General features: G+C 34.5%; 2 protein-coding genes across 2 annotated transcripts; both read left to right on the top strand.

Annotated features, from left to right (window-relative positions):
- The first annotated feature begins 504 nt into the window (after positions 1 to 504).
- On the top strand, positions 505 to 3188 carry LOC107615014 (uncharacterized). Its single transcript, XM_016317139.2, has 4 exons — positions 505 to 787; positions 1282 to 2277; positions 2362 to 2706; positions 2788 to 3188. The coding sequence occupies exons 1-4, from the start codon at positions 505 to 507 to the stop codon at positions 3186 to 3188; spliced, it is 2025 nt and encodes a 674-aa protein (XP_016172625.2).
- Positions 3189 to 17557: 14369 nt separating this feature from the next.
- LOC107639435 (alkaline/neutral invertase A, mitochondrial) lies at positions 17558 to 21913 on the top strand. Its single transcript, XM_016342934.3, has 6 exons — positions 17558 to 18800; positions 19402 to 19567; positions 19655 to 19866; positions 20607 to 21100; positions 21241 to 21289; positions 21402 to 21913. The coding sequence occupies exons 1-6, from the start codon at positions 18000 to 18002 to the stop codon at positions 21726 to 21728; spliced, it is 2049 nt and encodes a 682-aa protein (XP_016198420.1). The 5' UTR covers positions 17558 to 17999; the 3' UTR covers positions 21729 to 21913.
- The last annotated feature ends 186 nt before the right edge of the window (positions 21914 to 22099 follow it).

The following is a 22099-nucleotide window of genomic DNA, read 5'->3' as shown; positions in this document are numbered from 1 at the left end:
ATTTTTTTGTTCTTAAAATTTCGAATGCCCATACATCCGGTCGGATGGTCCGATTTGAGTGTGGTATATATATATATTGATGCACCCACCGAAAATGAGCAGCTCATTTCATTCTTCTTCTTCGTTGCTACAACTCTCTAAATCTCTTCTTTGCCGATCTTTTCTTCTTTATTTGTAGATCTCTTCTTCTCTATTATCATGGATGATAGAGTAAGATTAAAAGTGTATTATGATGGCCATATTTTATTACAAACATCAGAAGGAGTGAAATTTGTGTGTGATAATCCGTTAGATATTATTATTCCATTCACACTGTCATTTGAAGAATTAAAAGGGGTCATATGTGAGAAGATGGATTTTGAAATATCTAGGAGAGTGTCGTGTATTCTGTACAGATATCCTATATCTGTCTTTGGTGGGTTCGTGCAATTTCAAACGAAATACGTGACCGACGAAACGAGCATGCAAGAAATGTTTTCAGTGTATCTTGAAAGTCGGTCGCGAATGACGTTTATCGAATTGTACATCGAGTTCGAGCAATCTGCAGCGGACCGAGATATTGAATTGGAAGATTACAACAGTGATAGTGAAGAAGAGTTCGAAAGTAACTACGAGGTCGTTGATCCGGGTGGAAACGAAGATCAAGCTGACGAGACTACGGTGGCAGATGTAGTGGATGTGGCAAATGCACTAGCAAATCAGCAGCCGTTTGTGGAGCCGAGTTTCATGCGGTCGTTGGATTTGGATGCCATGCATGCACCGGAGTATCCTCAATATGTAAATGCAGGTGCGCCATTAATTTAAATTAAGATCTGTGATAGTATGACTTGTGCATGAGTTTTGTGTTTAGGACAAATAATTAAGACAAGGGCAAATAGGCAAAATATAGCATGTAATTAGTAATTGTTTAACGTTTAATATGGTCAAATTGGTGATTGAATCAAACTGGCTCGGCCGGTTCGACCGGGGCAGACACTTGGACAGGGTTGGTCGGTTAGACCGGACCAGCTTGGTCGACCAAAATGACCGATTTGACTGGACTGGCCATCTAGACCGGATCGGCCGGTCCTCCTTAGCAGGGCATTAGCACGGGTGTTGACGGTTCGACCGGACCGGCCGGTTGGATCGGACTGGCCGATTCAACCGGACCAGCTTGGTCGACCAAAATGACCGGTTCGATAACCGGTTCGATTTTGAGAAGTACGTTTTCCATTGTTCTGTGCTTATTAGTTTATTACATTATTAGTTCTTACAACTCTAAAATTTGTGATGTTATTGCAGCAGAGCTTCCCCTTATGCCGGATGGTGAATTTACTGTGGGGATGGAATTCAGTTCTAGGGAGGCAGTAATTAAGGCGATGAAAGATTATACAATCCACAGAGGTGTAGATTATCGGGTGCATGAGTCAGAATCGACGACATTCTATGCTAAATGCACCCAGTATGGTGCAGGATGTGATTGGCTGATCAGGGTGAGCAAAATGTACAGAAAGTTCTGTTGGGAGATAAGGAGGTACAACGGTAGTCACACCTGTACTAGGGCCACCGTTTCTCAAGATCATTCGAAGCTGGATTCCAACACAGTTGCAGAAGCAATAAAACCGTTGGTAGAAGTTGACCCATCTATTAGGGTGAAATTAGTGATTGCGGAAGTACAGTCAAATTTTAACTACACCATCTGTTATCGCAAAGCATGGTTGGCTAAACAGAAGGCAGTGGAGTCAATTTTCGGAGGGTGGGAAACTTCGTACGAAGCCTTGCCGATATGGTTTGAGGTCATGATTCACAAGGAGCCATCCGCAGTTGTTCATTTTGAAACAATGCCTGCGTACCAGGGAGATGACTTGGTTCCTAATATTCGTGTGCTAAACCGAGTCTTCTGGAGTTATTACCCTTGTATTAGAGCCTTCAGACATTGCAAGCCAATAGTGCAGGTAGACGGAACTCATTTGTATGGAAAGTACAAGGGTTGTTTGTTGGTTGCAGTCTCACAGGATGGCAACAATAACATCGTGCCGATTGCATTTGCCATAGTTGAGGGAGAGACATTTGAGGCTTGGCACTTTTTTCTCAGTAACTTGCGACAGCATGTTGTGACACGTGACGGTGTGGGCCTTATCTCCGATCGACACGACTCCATTAGGTCTGCTATTGCTCGTAGTCACGGAGCTTGGTCTCCTCCCAGAGCATTCCACATGTTTTGCATCAGACACATAGAGTCCAACTTTTTGAGGAAATTCACGGCTCCGTATCTGCAGAAGCTTATCGTCAACATCGGTATGATATTTACGATTACATTTACTCCTGGACTCAGTTATTATGTTGAATGTTTCTTATGGTGGTCCCTTTTTTATGTGACAGGTTACTCGCGAACAGTTCGCGAATACGAGACGCGTTATCAGCGTTTACGTGAGCGGGGTGAGGCTTATACCAACTGGTTGGATCGAATTCCGCGTGAGCAGTATGCTTTGGCATTTGATGGGGGATACCGATGGGGTCATATGACAACCAATCTAGTGGAATGCATCAACTCGGTATTGAAAGGGGCTCGCAATCTTCCAGTCACTGCACTTGTTAAGGCAACATTTTACAGGCTTAATGAATTGTTCACCCGAAAAAGAGCCGAGGCTGAGGCTCGAATTAATGCAGAACATGTGTTCTCCGAACTTGTAACCTCCAAACTACATGCAAATCAGCGGGCAGCAGGTAACATCCAAGTTAGTTGCTTTGACTGACAGAATGAGGTATTCGAAGTGCGTGAGTGTCCTAGTGGTGTGGAGTATACAGTGGACCTCCGTCAACAACGGTGTGACTGTGGTGAGTTCCAAGTGGACCGGCTTCCGTGTCGACATGTGTTTGCTTGTTGTGCAAACCAACGTCTTGATTGGCAACTGTATGTACATGATGTCTACAAGATGGACCAGATTCGACGAGTGTATAGGGCTAGGTTTAGGCCACTCGGGAATCCGACAACATGGCCTGTTTACCATGGACCTCGATTCGTAGGTAATCCATTCCTAAGACGGGTATCCAAAGGTCGGCCAAGGATGACCCGGTTCTTGAATGAGATGGACACTTGGATGTTGCGTGGTCCTAAGCGATGTAAGCAATGCGGGGCCGAGGGCCACAGCCGTAGTAGATGTCGTCAACGTGGTGGGCCAAGTAATCCGGGTGGGACCACGCAATAGAGCTCCGGCCATATCGGTAACTCGATTTAGTGTATGACTTTGAGTATTTTATATATTGTATGACTTTCGTATGTGACGTTATTGTATGACGTGGTTAAAACCAAAACTTTTTAGATATTTACTTCTATAGAAACTTTCAATTTTATAAAATTTCGGCAGCATCTCCTCTAAAACTCGGACTTTGCCACCCTATTCGGGTCCCATCCGAATATTTCTCAAACCTGTCCTCAACTATTTCCAAATCTCAAACATTCAACAAAATTGAACCAGTTCTATGAACAAGTCCAACACATTGTACATAATTAAGTCCGATTTGCTACATAAATAAGTTCAAGACATGATACATAAATAAGTCTAACACATGCTATATAAATAAGTCCACGACAAGATACATAAGTAAGTCCAACATCATTTTCTCATCGCCCATTTTACATCTTTGACTAATTTCTTGCATTTCTTTGCAACCTTCTTAAAAGCGGATGGGGTATACCGACTAGCGCTCCGCCGAGGGGGGTCAGCTCTAAGGTTGTATCCTTTTCGCTGTTCACCAGTAGTTGTACCTATGAAAATATTTGATAACCAAATAATCAAATCAACTAATCAACTCAAATACTCAATAACCAACTAACTCAACAAACAACTAACTCAAAAACTAACTCGAATAATCAATAATCAAGTCAAATAATCGATGACCAACTAATCATATCAACTAATCAAACCGAATAATCAACAACCAACTACTTCATCAAACAACTAATTCAATAATCAACAATCAAGTCAAATAATCAATTTACTACAACTTGTTTTACCTTTAGTAGGCGTTGAACCATGATCCGGACCATCACCCCCATCATCATCATCCTCACCATCCGCCTCATCCTCGTCGTCGTCCTCATCGTCATCCTCATCATCATCCTCGTCTGCAACCTCATCCCCATCTGGATGTTCAACCAGAAAGTCATCATTATCCTCATCAGCTGGCTGGTAGCTCTCTAGAATGAGATTCATCGGAACATGACGATCATAATATTTATGTCATACTTATAACAAAAAATAGTTAACTTAATAATTTTTAAATCATAATATTTATTTATTTTACTATTTTCCTACGAATGCTTAATTATCATAAATAAATATTATTACTACAAAAAAATTACTTATTACTAACAATATTACTACTTAAATGATTTTCATTATCAGAAGTTGATATCTATCTATCTATTAGTGTATATTATAATAAAAATAGTTAAACCATCAGTATCGGTTATTATTTTTAATTATTATTATTATTCCTATAAATTCGGTCATAATAACTAATATTAACTCTTTAATTTATTTATCATATGTACATACCTCCATATTTTTAATAACAGTATTATTATTATTATTATCATTATTTTAATTATCTTACTAATAACAATAATCACTTTATTATACTATTATAATTTATAATGCTTCCTTTTAAATAATATTATTACAATAATTTTCTAATTTCTGTATACTATTAATTTCTAAAATTATTTTAATCAGATTCAAATATTTAAACATTATTATTACACTAATTTCTAACATCATCTTCATAAAAAATTACTAATCTCTAACATAATAATAACTATTATTTTAATTAAAATAAAATTTCTTAAAATAAAATAAAAACTTACATAGTTAGGATGATCAAGATAATTAGCAATGTGGAGGTCCGGACGATTAACATCTTTTACTTTTCTTCTTCTCCTCGGCATTGTTAGCAAGTAGTCCAATTTTTTTTTCCTTCACGTTTTATGTATGAAAAGCCATGGAAGAAGCTTGTGGGGTTACAAGGGGAGAGTTTGGTTGCTGAAAGTGAAAGAGAATGGGGAGGGGGCGCACCGATATCACCAAAGTGTTGCTAGTTTCACCTTGGGGGATACTTGCATGCGTGACACCTGGCTGGGGGCACAAATCGGACCGTCCGATTTGTGTACCCTCCCAGCCCAGAATCCGGTCCATCCGATTTTCTTGTGTAAATCGATCCGTCCGATTTCTTCATCGTAGCCGTCACATCTGCGTGAAGCACCATGGACGACCATAACGTGGTTATACACCAACGGTTCCCAATATAGAAAATAAAAAAGTGACCTAATTACTCATATAAATGAAGTCTCATCATATATATTGAAACTGAAGCATTTGCATGACTATATAAGCATGCTAACATAGTATCATTAACCACCAAGGATAAAATACCTAATAATAGACTATAACAAAAGATAAACGAAGTTGTAGAAAACATAACTTGGCAATTTGTCTATAATATCAAATGGTCTTAATTTTTAGCCATATACAAAAAACAGAATTTAACTCCTAAATAATATATCTTAAATATTTTTGTCTATTTTTTTAAACGTTTAAATCTTAAAATTGGCACAAAAATCATAAAACTAGCTAATTTTTTTGCTATTGCAGAGCTGATTCTCTTGATTGTTTCAGCTAAAAATAGAATTGTTCTAACTGTAGTCAGTTGTAGTGAGTCTAAAATTTTTGTTTTTCCTTTAACAATCTGAAGTTTTGGAGGTCTTGCTCTTACTTTCTTATGTATTTTACAAACTTGATGAAAAAAGTTAATTCTGATTAAAAAAATATTCAGAAACAAAAATAACGAGAAACAAAAATAATGATCGATCAATCTTTTGAAAACCAATTTGACTATTAACCTAAAATTTTTACATGTAAATCAAATGATCATAGGTAATTGTACAATAATTATAATTTCTCATAATATATCTTGTAATTTAAAGCTAATTTAATTTGAAAACTTTTTTAATTTTCTATGGTATTTTTCAACTCAACAGAACAAGAATTAATTTGCTGCAGATCTAATCAAGAGTTTGTCGTTGGCCAATGAGTTACTACATACATAAGGCATTCTGATAAAAAAAAGAGGATAAACAAAAGACAAGAATTCAAATGGAATACAAAAATACATTGAAATTGAAATAAAAAATAAAAAAGATAGATTGAAATTGAATACAAAGAGAATCACTGTAAACCCCGCTAAAATCAGTAAATAATTAGTCAATAAATTAAATTTTAATTAGAAAAATTAAAAATTTAAATCCAATAATAAAATAGGATAGAGCACTTCAAAACGAGAATTTTGACACCAATTTCAAAAATTTTGTCCCAAAATTGGATTGGATGGGCCGAACCGGTTGAACCGAACCCAAACTGAGCCTGTGGGTCCAACCGGACCCATAACTTAAAATGGGCAGAAGCTTCTCCTTCCCCATTCAGCAACAAAAACACTGAACAACCTTGGGGGAGAGGAGAGCTCTCAAACCCTCATCATCACTTCAATCCACCGTAACTTCTCCGTTCGAGCTCCATTCGCCGCATCGTTCGCGGCCACGCGTCTAGCGCGTCGAGCTCTACGTTTCTGTCGGATCAATTTTATGGGTAAGCTACAATTCCATCTCAGATTCTCTGCCCCTTTTGATTATTGAAATTGAGCCCTTGTAGTGAGATTTTGTCAATTTGGTGTTCTAGGTTCGATTTAGCTTGCGGAGCTTATTGGGTTTGAATTACTCTGTGCGTGGGTAAGGTAAGGAGACCGAAACCCTATCTAAAAATCTGAATTGGTGCATTAGATATTGAATTGGGTATATGTATGTGTTGTATATTTGTATTAGGTAGTGTGTTGTAATTGGAACTTGGCATTGTAGACATTTGGAGGTTTGGTAGAGGATTGGTGCTAAGGTATTGGTGTTTTCTTTGAGTTGTGGGGGCTGTATGTATAGGTTGAGTGGCTGCCTTGGACCAAACGTGGTGATCGGCCAATGTATGATTTAGGTTTCGCGCATTTAATATGTAAGGCTCTGTGAAAACTTACGCTAGAAAACTATAGGATAAGTTGAAATGGTTAAATGTGTTAAATGATTAGTTTTGTGATGTTGATGGATAAATTGATGTTGGGTTTGTGTTGAGCAATTGACAATGTGGGTTGAATATATATATATAAGTATAATGATGATGGATGAAGGATTTATGGTTATAGAAATGTAATGGTATGGTTGAGATTGAGTGGTGTTTATTTGGATTTGTTAGTATTGACATAATGAATAACGTTGTCATGATGGTTGAAGAATTTCATGCTAATGACAATATGTGTATATAGAGTAATATGTTAGTTTGTGACTAGAGCTTGTAAAGTTAGGTGAAATGTGATGTTATTGAGCTAAGGTTGCAAGAATCGTTGTGCTATGGTTAAGGGCAAGTTATATTGATGGTTATGGTATGTTGAGTTGAGTGGAGATGAGTTTTGAAAGAAAAATGTGATTTTGGTAAAAATGGGGTTTGGTATAATTTGGTAAAACTTGATTTTTGATGAATTTTGGTAGTCCATAACTTGCTCGTCAAATTTTGGATGAAAATGAGGTTTGTTTTAAATTAAAGAATGTTTTATAAGCTTGAGAATGAAATAAGGTTTGCAAAAAACTGAATTTTGTAGAGAAAGTTATGGACGCCGGAAATCCGGTGCAAAAAACTGAAAGTTGCAGCAGAATTAGGTTTTCTGGTGTGTGCGCATGCACACTGTTGTGCGCACGCACCCAACAGAAGCAAAAATTTTACCTGTGCGTACGCACGCCTTTGTGCACACGTACACCTGGTGTTTTTAGAAAGTGTTCGTACACACGCACTTGTGTGCACGCACACACCATAATATGCTTTCTGTTGGTGGCGCTCGCAGGGGGTGAGGCGCACACACACCAAGTAATTCCTAGTTGGTGTGCGCATGCACGTATTTGTGTGCACGCACATGTCCTGTTTTCTTGTTAAGCCGTGTGCACGCACACATGCGCACACATGTGTGCGTACGCACACACCCTGTTTTCCAGCACCTGTGTTTTTATGATCTAAACATGGTTTCAAACCCCTAAACCTCTATTTTTGCCCTGTTAACCTTAGATTTTACTAGTAAGCTTAGTAATTAGCGGAAGTTAGGAATTTGAGGTAGCTTGGGGAAGAAGAAAGAGGTAAACCTGATGAAGTATAAGAAAGAGATGTGGATGTTAAATGAAGTTATGATGCCATGGCTTTGATGAATGATTATACAATGATTATGAATACTAAACGGCTTATGAAATGATGATATCTGAGACACGAGTTTCCCTGGATAACAGAACCGTGGCTTACCACCACGTATTCCAGGTTGAAACTCAATACTCTGTTGATCCTACGTCGTAAGGGTGACCAGGCATGTATAAATTCCCGGGAATGGATATCCCCCATTGAGCAATATATGAATGAATGATTAAATGATGAATGAATGAGAAATCTATGCATAGACTCATGGGGATGCGCGACGAGGGACCATCTAAGGTTTTCGGACTTGTCGGGTTGGCTGGATAACTGACAGATGAGCCTCATCAGCCATAGGACAGGCATACATCATGTGCATTTGTTTGTTTTGTCTACTATGCATTACCTGGGATTGCCTAACTGAATATATATCATGCTTCCTGTTATATTTGCTACTTGCACTATCTGTTTCCTACTTGTGTGTGAATTTGTTTGGTTGCTTGTCTCTGCTGAATCATGGATGATGGAGGAGCGGAGGAAGGACGGATTGGTTAGGTGTTAATGACAGGATTAAAGTAAGTAAGTTTAGGGTACCTAAGTCTCCTACCCCTTCTCCTACCTAAGTCTCCGAGTGTTGCGCTTTTTATTTTGCGATTTTGCTTTACCTGTTTTTCAAGGCTCCTAGCATATTACATTTGTTCACTAATATACGTATGTATTTACTGATTAGAGGTCTGTAACACCACACTACCTCTGTTCTACGACTTAAGCGTAAAGCTCTGTGTAGTAGGATGTTACAATCACTCTACTTTTTACCCTATTTCTTGACGCAACAAGAAAGTGACTCCTCAACCTAACTTGTCTACGTCATAGTTTGGGAATTGAATTGAAAGAACTCCTCAAATTTCTATCAAATTCTACGATGCAATAAGAGAGACTCACTCAACCTCCCTTGTTTATATAATGGTTTCATCACGAAACTAAAAGAGGTTTCATACCTCTAATGACTTAAAATGACAAACTATACACTAATTTATGAGGTATTTATTATAACATGTTATTAGATTAAAATAAAAAAATTATAAATTTATAACATAAAATCTAATTTAATAACTAAATAAACAAAATTAAAATACATCAAAATAAATTAAATATTTTAAAAATATAAATTAATAATTTTTAAATAATATTTGATCCCTTCCTATCACAAATATTTAAAGCAGTATTATCATGTCCTTAATACTTAAACATACTATTGATCTAATCTAGATCAACCGAAGTTGTTACTTAATTTGCAATCTTATAACGCTATCAAACTTACTTTTCAAGACCTCTTTTTTCCAATTAATTTTCAAGGCATAATGTTTATAGTGGACTACTTTAAGAGGTTTATTTCCTTCTACGCCAGAGTTTAGACTTGGTCAACGCACCTCGTTGGGTTGGTCTATGTCTATCTTAGTCAGAATTGGTGCTTACTTTAGGAATCAATCACAAAAGAGACTATAATCCAATGTAATTGTTATAACTGTAAAATATAAAAAGTTCAGACAAGCAAATAATAATGGCAAGAAAATCATATTAGGTATAATATCAAAATTAATTATTAGTATAAAATATATATTTAAATATAAAATATGTATTAAAAATAAATTAAATTATATATATATATATATATATATATATATATATATATATATATATATAATAAAAAATTTTAATAACTAATTTTAATATATAAATAATATTTTAGGGTTACATATGGGTGTTAGCTAAGATTGGCATGGGACACGTTGTTTAACCCCATAAGCTTAGGATAAGACCAAAGATTATTAACTACCATTACGTGATTTGAATCATTTCGTAATCCTCATTATTCGATTGCGTTAATGCTGTGATTACGTGATTATACGACAACCACAGGGTCATTATTATTTAATTATAACTAATTTTTGCTTGGTTATGGATTGATTGTTTGACGTTGCTTTAATTTATTACCTAATATGTATAAATTTTGGCTTAAATGATCTTTTGATTCGAAAGCTAATTGCTATGTATACACACACATCATAACGTTTTTTGTTTGATTGTGTTTGTGCATGACTTTTAGCTGAATTAGACCCTTGATTCTTGAATGTGTGGACATTAATTATTTGGTAAACACTTCAACATTATATTTTTCCCGATCATTGATTTCTCCGATGAGGAGTGCTAGGGCCAGCAATTTTTTTATTTTTTAACCATCAATTGACTATCAATAATATTTTTAATGGTGTGAGATTAAATCCAATAGTGTAGAATCATTCAATTTTCTTTTGATGGTTAAATGCTGGCCAACTTTTAAAAAAGTTGCTGGCCCTAAACTTTCCCTTCTCCAATTACTTGGTCTCCCTTATGGTGTGAATATAAGTTGAGTTTTTCAAATATTAATTAATTTAAAAATACTATTTATATATTAAAATCAGCTACTAAAATTAACTATTAATATATTTGTATATAAATACATGTGTGATTTAATTTATTTTCAGATTATGCTACGTGTACACTAAAATAAGCCACCAGTATAAAATACATGTTAGAATATAACTATATGTTAAAAATAAATTAAATCACACGTGTATTTATATACAAATATATTAGTAACTGATTTTAGTGACTGATTTTAGTATACAAATATTATTTTTATTTATTTTTAATATATATTTTATAATGGTGGTTGATTTTAGTGTACACTAATCTCATATGAATATCACGAGCAGAAAAAATGCCATGAAAGTATCAGACCTATTTGATTTTTGCCTCTAATTTTATTTTTAGTTTTTATTTTTAAAATATTAATACAAAAATTTATATTATTTTTGCTTTCGTCCATATATTTGAAGGTTAAAAGATATTGATGACGAAAAATAAAAAGTAAACTGATTAAGTGTCCAACTATATATAGCTGATAAAAACTAAAAATATTTATTAATAATAATAATAATAATAATAATAATAATAATAATATTGGGATAAACCAATTCCTTACTTCAAAGTTCAATCTACTCGGTCTAAAAATGTTCTATATGTTGAGAAATTGAGACAATCGGTCAAGCAAGGTCATAGTGTCAACGTTTTTCAGTTTTAATAATTAATTCCCAGCGATTAAAGACTAGTTATTTATTAAGCTAATCATTACGGATGAGATTAAATGGCTGGGGTGCTTTGACGTAGATCACACATATTGTTAGAACTTTGAACAAAAGAAAACACGGGTCAAAAAGCTAATAATAATATATATAACATAATATTTATTTCTTTTATTTTTTTATATTTATTATAAAAATAATTTATTTAGACAAGTATTGTTTTTAAGAACGATTTTTTTGTTGTGAAATTATATCACTGCTTACGCCATAGAAACTAGAATGCAGTTCAGAGAGCATAAATGATTTATTAAATCAGCTTGCTTGCTGCGGTATACCTTGGTCTACATGTTATCCTGTATTTTTTTTAAGTTTAATATTATGTGTTTGTACATCATTGGATATTTAACAATTTATTAATAGCAAGATTCAATCACGAGGGATTTGGATCCTCTAAAGTTTGAATTTCACTTTAGAGAATAAATTATGATCTTCTACCTTGAATAGTTTCTCTTTCATATTTATTATTGGTCCCACCTATAAAATTAATGGTGAGAGATCACACTTTACTCTCTAAAGTAAAATTCAAACTTTAGAGGATCCAAATCCAATCACGAGGATGTGGTCTAAAATCTAATGGTTATTATTCACTGTCTCACTGACTGCGATGGCAAAGATTTTAGAAGCCAAAACTTAATAGCAAGATTCTCCTTTTCTGCTTTTAAACTAGAACATTTCTTTTATTTTTTTTATACTAGTTTTAATTTCTAAATATTTCATAATAGCTAAATATACAAGTTACCATAGTTGATTTTTTTTTTCCCAATGAAAACGATTTTTCGAAAACAATGTGATTTTTTTTTGTTATTGTACAAAATAACTAGAATGGCCCTACCTGGTCTCACTGTTTTGGGAAGTTCCGGAGATATTCATTGGAAGGAATGGGCTATTGGCTTTCTTGTAGAATTGTTTAGGCCTCTTTGTTTCTGCCAATATTTTGTAACCAGAAACTGTTTAGGGATGCTTTTATTTAAAAACAACCTTGTGGTCAAGAAATCCAACAGATGCTCAAGTTGTCTCTATCCTTTTTTTTTAATTTAATTTCATGCCAAAATAAAATCTATTATTGAAAAATATACCAGCAGTGGACACACAAGTAGGGCCGTAAAAATGGGTCAAGTTTATTAGGCTGGCCCATTTACCCGTTTAAATGGGTGACTTTTGTCTCTAATCCAGGCCCATTTAAATTTTGGACTGAACCCGATTAACTCGAAAAAAATTGCGGGTTAAACAGGCTAGCCCACGGACTAAACGGGACCCGCATAAAATTTGATTTTTTTTTTTAAAAAAATTCAGATTTTGGCCAAACATAATTAGAAAAAACCGATCCGACCTGTAAAAAAAAAGATTTAAAAAAAAAATTATTAAGCCAATAATCATGGATTATAAGCTCATTAATCAAATACCAATAGTCTAATACTATGCAAGATAAAAAAATTCAGCCCAAAAGATAACCCTAAACTACAAAAATAATATGCAAGATAAAAAAAATTCAGCCCAAAAGATAATACCCAACTCATGTACAATATAAGAGTACAAAAATTAAAAAAATTCTCTCTAACATTCATTAAAAATTCAAACGTACAAACTACAAAGGAAAAAGAAATAGCCATAACCCATATGCCCTAAATGCTAAATTCCTAATTCTTCATTTCTTCAACACAGCACAGTAAACGTTCAAAGGAAAAAGGAAAAACACTCTGAAGTAGCATGAATCCCTAATTCTTTGTCGGTGTTATTGATGAGCATCCCCACCATTAGAGCCTTGCGAGGCTCTCATCACCGTTAGCCCTTTAGTTTTCGTTACTTCATCCATTCTTCAGTCTTCACTCAGATTCTACTCTTCTTCAGTTTTCATAGCCTTCGCTCATCACACTCATCAATTTTCAGCCAACTATTGTAAGATTAATTTCTTGTCTTAATAATAAAATATGAATGTTATTTCTTTTCTCATAAATCTTAGGTTCTCAATATTTAGATGAATAGTATGATACTAACATCAATTATTTATCTATTCTGTTTTGTTCTGGGTTACTTTGGGTTATAGTAAGGATTAATCTGATTCTGTGTTTTTATTTTTTGTTAGTGATTTAATTTTGAGATATGGATGACTATGCAAGAGATATTGTTGATCCAAATGTTGAGGTAGAACAAATTTTCTTGGACTCAGCCTCTAATGATGACTTTGATGATCTTGTTGATGACAAAGTCTCGCCGGAAGTAACTCAAGCGACACCTCTTGTAAGTATTCCACCTACTGCTATTGATGGGTCAAATTCTAAAAAGAGAAAACGATTAACTACATCTAATGTCTGGGATAGCTTTATAAAAATAGTTGGAAAAGATGGAAAAACAAGGTGCAAATGTAAAAGGTGTGAAAAATAATACAAAGGTGGGAATAGTACTCATGGTACCTCTACATTGAGACGACACAACATCATTTTTTCCAAATCATGAAACTTGGGGAGTTCACGACACACAGGGATATGTCGTCTCAATGTAGAGGTACCATGAGTACTATCCCCACCTTTGTATTCTTTTTCACACCCTTTACATTTGCATCTTGTTTTTTCATCTTCCCCAACTATTTTTATAAAGCTATTCCAGAGTGTAGTTAACTGTTTTTTCTTTTTAGAATTTGACCCATCAATAGCAGTAGGTGGAATACTTACAAGAGGTGTCGCTTGAGTTACTTCCGGCGAGACTTTGTCGTCAACAAGATCATTAAAGTCATCATCAGAGTCTGAGTCCAAGAAAATTTGTTTTACCTCAGTATTTGGATCAACAATATCTCTTGCATAGTCATTCATAACTCCAAATTAAATCACTAACAAAAAATAAAAACACAAAATCAGATTAATCTTAACTATAACCCAAAGTAACCCAGAACAAAACAGAATAGATAAACAATTGATGTTAGTATCATACTATTCATCTAAATATTGAGAACCTAAGATTTATGAGAAAAGAAATAACATGCATATTTTATTATTAAGACAAGAATTTAATCTTACAATAGTTGGATGAAAATTGATGAGTGTGATGAGCGAAGGCTACGAAAACTGAAGAAGAGTAGAATCTGAGTGAAGACTGAAGAATGGATGAAGTAACGAAAACTAAAGGACTAACGGTGATGAGAGCCTCGCAAGGCTCTAATGGTGGGGATGCTCATCAATAACACCGACAAAAAATTAGGGATTCATGCTACTTCAGAGTGCTTTCCCTTTTTCCTTTGAACGTTTGCTGTGCTGTGTAGAAGAAATGAAGAATTGGGGATTTAAGATTTAGGCCATATGGGTAATGGGCTGATGGGCATATGGATTATGGCTATTTCTTTTTCCTTTGTAGTTTGTATGTTTGAATTTTTAATGAGTGTTAGAGAGAGTTTTTTTTATTTTTGTACTCTTATATTGTACATGAGTTGGGTTATCTTTTGGGCTGGATTTTTTTATTTTGCATAGTATTGAACTATTGTTATTTGGTTAATGGACTTATAATCCATGATTTATTGGCTTAATAATTTTTTTATTTTTTAAATCTTATTTTTTGTACGGGTCGGGTCGGGTTTTTTCTGGTGATGTTTGGCCAAAATCTGAAATTTTGTTTTTTTTTTTTTTTAAAAAGCCAAATTTTATGTGGGCTCCGTTTAGCCCGCGGGCTAGCCCGTTTAACCCGTAATTTTTTTCGGGTTAATCGGGTTCAGCCCGAAATTTAAATAGGCTTGGATAAGAGGCAAAAGTCCGTCCATTTAAACGGGTAAACGAGCCAGCTCGATGGGCTTGGCCCATTTTAATGGCCCTACTAATACAAGTGTCATAAGTAGTTATACTTTGGCTGACAGAAAAGAATTCTTTGGTTCCTCATGGTATCCGCCAGACCAACAGGTCAAAAACCAATCCGTCATGAATTTGAGCTCCATTAAAGGGTTTGTTACTGGCCAATAGGTTGCTGCTTGCAGAAGGCGAAATTCGAACTCCTAAAACTTACTTGAAGAAAAGAATCCTTAAAGTTTAAGGTAAGGAGATGAACAAAATGACATATAAACATCAAACATGATATTATTAGCTAAGTTTGTATTTTAATAACTTATTCCGTAGCAATATATTAGATCACTATAAATTATTTTAACCTTTTTTATTTGTGTGAAAATTATCTTTAGACGTGAACTCCATCTAAAATGTTAGGGATAAAATTAAAAATATTTAGAATAATTTTGATACAAATTAAAAATATTTAAAAAATTAAATAAATAAAAAATATTAGAGACAAAATTGAATAAAATAAAATGTTAGAAATAATTTAAAAAAAAATCGCAAACATTAATTACAAAAAAGTATATTTTAGGCAAATATTATTAAGCTATCACTGTGGATCTGTGGTCTCCTTTCTTTCTTACTCTATTGGGCCTCAGCCCCTTTGATTTTGTTATTAAGTATTTGTTTTGAGCCTCATTGGACACCTAACAGTGATCAGCTCGGACTAAAAATGCTTAACAAGAAGCCCAAAACGGCCAATATACTCGAGGTTACGTGAGTCCTTCTCGTTAATAAATGTCATCGTTTCGTAGCTGAGAAGAGAAACAAAAACACGCGAACCCATTTCTGACTGCGACAAACACGGCCTTGCACACCTGTCGCAAAATATCTAAATCTAAATTTTAAAGATTGAAACCAAATTAGTTTGTCTAATGATTAATTCATTAGTCTATCTAAATAAGTGTAAAAAATTTAAATTTCGTTTTATACAGCCATCTATTAGTCGATAATAAATTCTTAAATGAAATTCCAATCAATAGAATTTTCTTTTTCTAAAGATTGAAATAAATTCTGACCAACAAAAATAAAAGCTAAATAAATAAAAGCAGGTTTTGCACGTGAGAAACGGAGTTGAAACTTGAAATATCACGATATTTGACGCAGTGATAAGACAATTTTCACCTTAGGAACCGAAGGGAACATAGGTCCAATAAGAAGAGACCACGTATATACTTTACGCGGCGTACACCGTAGAAAATGGTTGTTTTGTTTCGTGATATTCTGTGTGTTTTTGTGGCACTTGTGTGCACTTTTTAGCTTTTTTGGTTAAATAAATAGAAAAAAAATGTAATGGCTTCAAGGGTGGGGTCCACAACCGAGTGTCTGATCCATTCAAATATCTGTATTAGACGGTTTTACCCTCAGTCACCCACCAATATGTTTACCTTCTTTGAGTTGTTTCCTTAGTCAAATAAAAAAAAGAAGGAATCAAGAGTCGGTCAAAGATAACGTAACTTAATTGGGTTGCTATGGTTGTGGTTAATTAAACTGTTATAATAAAAATACAAAATCTGGATTTTGTTTATATTTCAAATTATCTTTAAAAAAAATATATGCCAGAGACCAAAGATATTAGAAAGCATACGTGTACCGTCGAGATTTAACTAGATCAAAAGAGTCACGAAAAGCATATTTCGTGTAGTATAGGTGCCCCAACACACACTGCACAAGGCACAGCACAACGTGTTCCATTGCAGAGTAAGATACGTACAACTTTATTAGGATCAACTTGTCTAAGTTCATTGCAAGGTTCACTAGCTCATAATGAATTCCCCACAAGGAAAGGATGCCTCAACAAAAATCATTTTTAGATTTTAGCGATACTAGGTTGCTAACGTTCATATAAAGTTGTACACAAATTTTTTAATTTACTTACGAATATAAATTCACAAATATAAATTTTTACTTAAAACTTAAAAGACAATTTCTTTTTATTATTTTATTTTTATACTTAAGTTTAGAAAACATCATTTAACATATTTATAAGATCGTATTAAATATAAAATATATATTAAATATAAAAAATATATTAAAAAATAAATTAAAATATATATTTAACATAAATATATAATAATTAATTTTAATAATTATTTTTAACATACATTTAAAATTTTTATCTAAAATATAATTAAGATTGAAAATAAAAGTATCATAATAAAAAATATATATAAAATATCAATCATTATATATTTATATATTTAATGTCTGAATTTTGGTATTTTATTATATTTACTTATTTAGGCACTAGAGGGTATAAGCGTAAAATCAGGTTAACACCCCAAATAAGAAACAATTTGCACGTGGCGGGACGATCACGTAATTACACAATTTTCCAAGAGTTTTCCGGCTGCTGCCCTCGTCTCTCTCTTCTTTGAACTTTCCCTTCTCATCACAGAGCTTATAAAATGGAATCTTGAGCTTCATTTCTCTTTTCTCTGAATCTCATTAACCATTCCGCTCTATTAATCATTCCATTCAAATTCAAATCAATAGATCTTATCATCATTCTCCTCCTCGAACTGTAAGTAAACATCAATTCTTGTATATTTTTCCATTCTTAGCTTCTTTCTCATCAACTTAGATCAGAATTAGAATCTCCCATTTATAGATTTATTATTACTTTTTCTCTATTTATCTATATAAATTCATACCATACTTTAGATATAGCTTATAGTCGTAAATATATATAAAGTCTTAATTTCTAGTTGTCCTATATTGTTTCAATTTCTGGGGTGTGGCTATTTGATCATACACCAATGACTACTGGTAGCTGTATTGGAATCTCTACCATGAGACCTTGTCGTAGAATCCTAGGTAGCTACAAAAGCTCATCGCTTTTCGGGTTTTCTCCAACCAAGTTCAAGGATTCATCATCAATCATGGGAATCATGACTAAATCATGTCATCCCAAATCATGTCATCGTCATAGATACCATACCTGTAATAGTGATACTCAGATTGTAGGGTACATAAGTGTGATCAATCCGAATCGGAGAGATTTTAGCGTCTCCGGTCCGAATTGGGGTCTTTCTAGGAGTTTTAGCACTAGATTCTGTGTCAATATTGGTAGTATTAGGCCTAGGGTTGTTTCAATGATACCGAATGTAGCTTCGGATTTTAGAAACCAGTCTACTTCGGTTGATTCTCATTCTAATGACACAAGCTTTGAGAAGATTTACATTCAAAGTGGCTTGAATGCGAAGCCCTTGGTGATACAAAAAATTGGGACTGATCAGAGTAAATTGGAAGAAGTCACTGAAGAAACAAGTGATGGATCAAATATAAATATACATAGTTTCAAGGATTTGAGTGACAATAAGGTTAAGAAGGAGTTGTCTGAGATTGAAAAGGAAGCTTGGAAGTTGCTTCATGGTGCTGTTGTCACTTACTGTGGGAATCCGGTTGGGACTGTTGCAGCTAATGATCCTGCTGAAAAACAACCACTGAATTATGATCAAGTCTTTCTCCGTGATTTCGTTCCATCGGCACTTGCCTTTCTGCTCAATGGCGAAGGAGAAATTGTCAAGAATTTTCTACTTCACACATTGCAATTGCAGGTATGTTAAAAGCTTATTTAGTTTGCCGTTGCATCCTTTTTCTTTTTTCCTGCTTTTCTGCAGGCCAATTCTCCTGTAGAATGTGTACAATTTTGACCAAGATTCTGGATTTAACTCCTATTTCAAAGTTAGAACTGTTAGAGAGATTTGCTTCTATCAGCGTTTGCATAGTGTATTGTCTCTTGGGTTGATGCAGCTTAGCCTTTTTGGCACGCAATAACCAGCAGATGTTTGAATATGAGTTTATATAATATTTGGACAAATCAATGGAGATTTAGGGATAGATTATGTCTTGTGCGTGGAATATGGAGGAAATTAATTATGCATTTTGTGTGGATTATACCATATCCTACTATGGAATTCGTTGTTGAAATTTCTAAATTTCTTTCAATCAATGAACAAATACCATTATTTCATTATAAGGCCTCTCTAGATAAGATATGTCTAATGGGCTGTTAAGGCATCTCTAGAAACTTTTGCTTATATCATGCCAAACTATACAGCTAATAGATAAATGGGAGCAAGGTGTGTAACCTTAAGTTGATGAAGCTGGTATTGTTCGTTTGGTATGTTAAATTCAAATCATTTTTGCATTTTTCAGAGTTGGGAGAAGACTGTCGACTGCTACAGCCCAGGGCAAGGGTTGATGCCTGCAAGCTTCAAAGTTAGAACTGTGCCTCTTGATGGAAGCAATGAAGCATTTGAGGAAATTCTGGATCCTGATTTTGGCGAATCAGCTATTGGCCGTGTTGCACCTGTTGATTCAGGTAATTTCTTCATTTTTACTTGTCATAGTTTTTCTTTACCTCACTTTTCGGTATGTCAATCCATTAGATTGAATACTTTGTTAACAGGATTATGGTGGATTATATTGTTGAGAGCTTATGGGAAGCTAACGGGTGATTATGCATTGCAAGAAAGAGTGGATGTACAGACAGGGATAAGACTGATCCTTAAGTTATGTCTAACTGATGGATTTGACATGTTTCCTTCGCTGTTAGTTACTGATGGTTCCTGCATGATTGATAGAAGAATGGGAATTCATGGTCACCCTCTAGAGATCCAGGTAAGCTGATAACTCATTGAACAAAATATATTAAGGATGGAGGGATTATCAATCATTATGCTCTTTAATGTCCTCTTTCTAAAGGGAATTCTATCATAGTGGTCATTTTACATTTCTGCTCAGTATTTAGAACCGCATTTATTCTTTCAGTTAGATACTTAGATTCCTTGAGCAAGTAATGCCACTGTCACTCACGGAACTCCATTCTTTGACATAGAATAAAATCTGATTGGGAATTCCAATGTGTAATATTTTTGTTAACATGTTTTTGGAAAAATGACTGACATCACTTTCTATTGTAAAAGATTAAACAATTTATTATTTTGAAGCTTAGTTATGCATCACCAAAGAGTTATTATAATTGGTTTTATTTAGTTTTGAATTGGTTGTGGTTGATTCTGGCATGGTTTGCCTCTATCTTTAACGTTTTGTCTATTCATTTGCAATCACTTTGTCTTCTGTTGGATTGTTCTATAAACCATAAGCTCATTTAGGAATTGTTGATTATCCTTAACTTTTGGATCAACAACAACAACACAGCCTAATATTTATATCATATATTCAAAATTGAATTTTAGTAGTTTTCTAACTGCATTAACATGGACCATTGATAATGACATTGAATGCTGCTGTCTGTAAGAAACTTAGAAAGTTAACCAATAGCGGGTCTTATCTATCTGAATATAAACCCCTTGGCTTATGTATTTTTCATTGTCTGATTTTGCATTACAAATTTGCAGGCATTATTTTATTCAGCTTTGCGCTGCGCTCGTGAGATATTGATAGTCAATGATTCTACCAAGAATCTAGTGGCGGCCGTTAATAGTCGCCTGAGTGCACTCTCCTTCCACATGCGAGAATATTACTGGGTAGATATGAAGAAGATTAACGAAATTTATCGCTACAAGACAGAGGAGTATTCTACCGATGCTGTCAACAAGTTTAACATCTATCCAGAGCAAATTCCTGCATGGTTAGTTGACTGGATATCCGACGAAGGAGGATACTTCATTGGCAACTTGCAGCCTGCTCATATGGACTTTAGGTTTTTCACTCTCGGAAACCTGTGGACTATTGTTTCTTCTCTAGGAACATCGAAACAGAACCAAGGCATTCTGAATTTAATAGAGGCTAAATGGGATGATCTTGTTGGCCAGATGCCTCTTAAGATATGTTATCCAGCACTGGAAGGCGAGGAATGGCGCATCATCACCGGTAGTGACCCCAAGAACACGTAAGCCTCTTGAATTTCCTATTTTTCTTTTTTCAACCAGGTTCTTGTTTCTTAAATTTTCTAATAGTATCTGTTCACTGCATGAACCCCTTGCTCCTGTTTGAAGCATAGACTAACAGTTTCTGTTAAAATTCTTGCAGCCCGTGGTCGTATCACAATGGTGGATCTTGGCCAACACTTCTCTGGCAGGTGTGTTTGATGCACGCTCTATTTACATTGATGCCTTCTTGAAATCTTAGAAACAAATTGAATTTCTGTGCTTGTTTGTTTTATTGAGCTAATTTGTTTCTTTAAAATTCAGTTCACATTGGCATGTATCAAGATGGGAAGGCCTGATTTGGCCCAGAAGGCTGTTGATTTAGCCGAGAAGAGGATTTCTGCGGACAGATGGCCGGAGTATTATGATACTCGAAATGGAAAGTTCATTGGCAAACAATCTCGGCTGATGCAAACGTGGACCATCGCCGGTTTCCTGACCTCAAAGATGCTCCTAGAGAATCCAGAGAAGGCATCCTTCTTGTTCTGGGAGGAGGATTTTGAACTCCTTCAGAACTGTGTCTGTATGCTGGACAAATCTGGTAGAAGGAAGTGTTCCCGCTTTGCCTCAAGATCTCAGATTCTTGTTTAGGAAAATAAACTCCTTGTTTAATTTCTATGTTCTTCTGTAATAACGGCTAACTGTATTACCTAATTATGTTGTATCATTAGGGTTAAACTGACTAACTCCATGTAGCACTATTGAGACTTGAACTCCATGTAGCTATGTACTTCTTTTCCTGTTAGCCTATATTTCAATTTAAATTCTTTTGAAAATTTCTATCCACTTGTAAATTATACGGAGTTATTCAATACCTCATCAAATAGGTAGAGATTTGCATGTAAATATGTTTTTACGTAAAATTAATTGTTGAAAATTATTAAATAATAAATTTGACATGTTCCATTGAATTACTATTTAATATTTTTTTACTATTAACCTTATATGTATATAAATAATAA

Source organism: Arachis ipaensis, chromosome B1, assembly GCF_059453495.1.
Source record: "Arachis ipaensis isolate K30076 ecotype BB chromosome B1, ASM5945349v1, whole genome shotgun sequence".
Taxonomy (NCBI): domain Eukaryota; kingdom Viridiplantae; phylum Streptophyta; class Magnoliopsida; order Fabales; family Fabaceae; genus Arachis; species Arachis ipaensis.
The sequence above is the reverse complement of the archived record's forward strand: the minus strand, read 5'-3'. Positions and strand labels throughout refer to the sequence as shown.

Coding starts and splice junctions, on each gene's coding strand:
- LOC107615014 (XM_016317139.2), top strand. CDS start 505: ATGACGTTTATCGAATTGTACATCGAGTTCGAGCAATCTGCAGCGGAC. Junction 2,278..2,361: donor GAAGCTTATCGTCAACATCG/GTATGATATTTA, acceptor TTTATGTGACAG/GTTACTCGCGAACAGTTCGC. Junction 2,707..2,787: donor TGCAAATCAGCGGGCAGCAG/GTAACATCCAAG, acceptor TGGAGTATACAG/TGGACCTCCGTCAACAACGG.
- LOC107639435 (XM_016342934.3), top strand. CDS start 18,000: ATGACTACTGGTAGCTGTATTGGAATCTCTACCATGAGACCTTGTCGT. Junction 19,568..19,654: donor TGTTGCACCTGTTGATTCAG/GTAATTTCTTCA, acceptor CTTTGTTAACAG/GATTATGGTGGATTATATTG. Junction 21,290..21,401: donor GGCCAACACTTCTCTGGCAG/GTGTGTTTGATG, acceptor TTTAAAATTCAG/TTCACATTGGCATGTATCAA.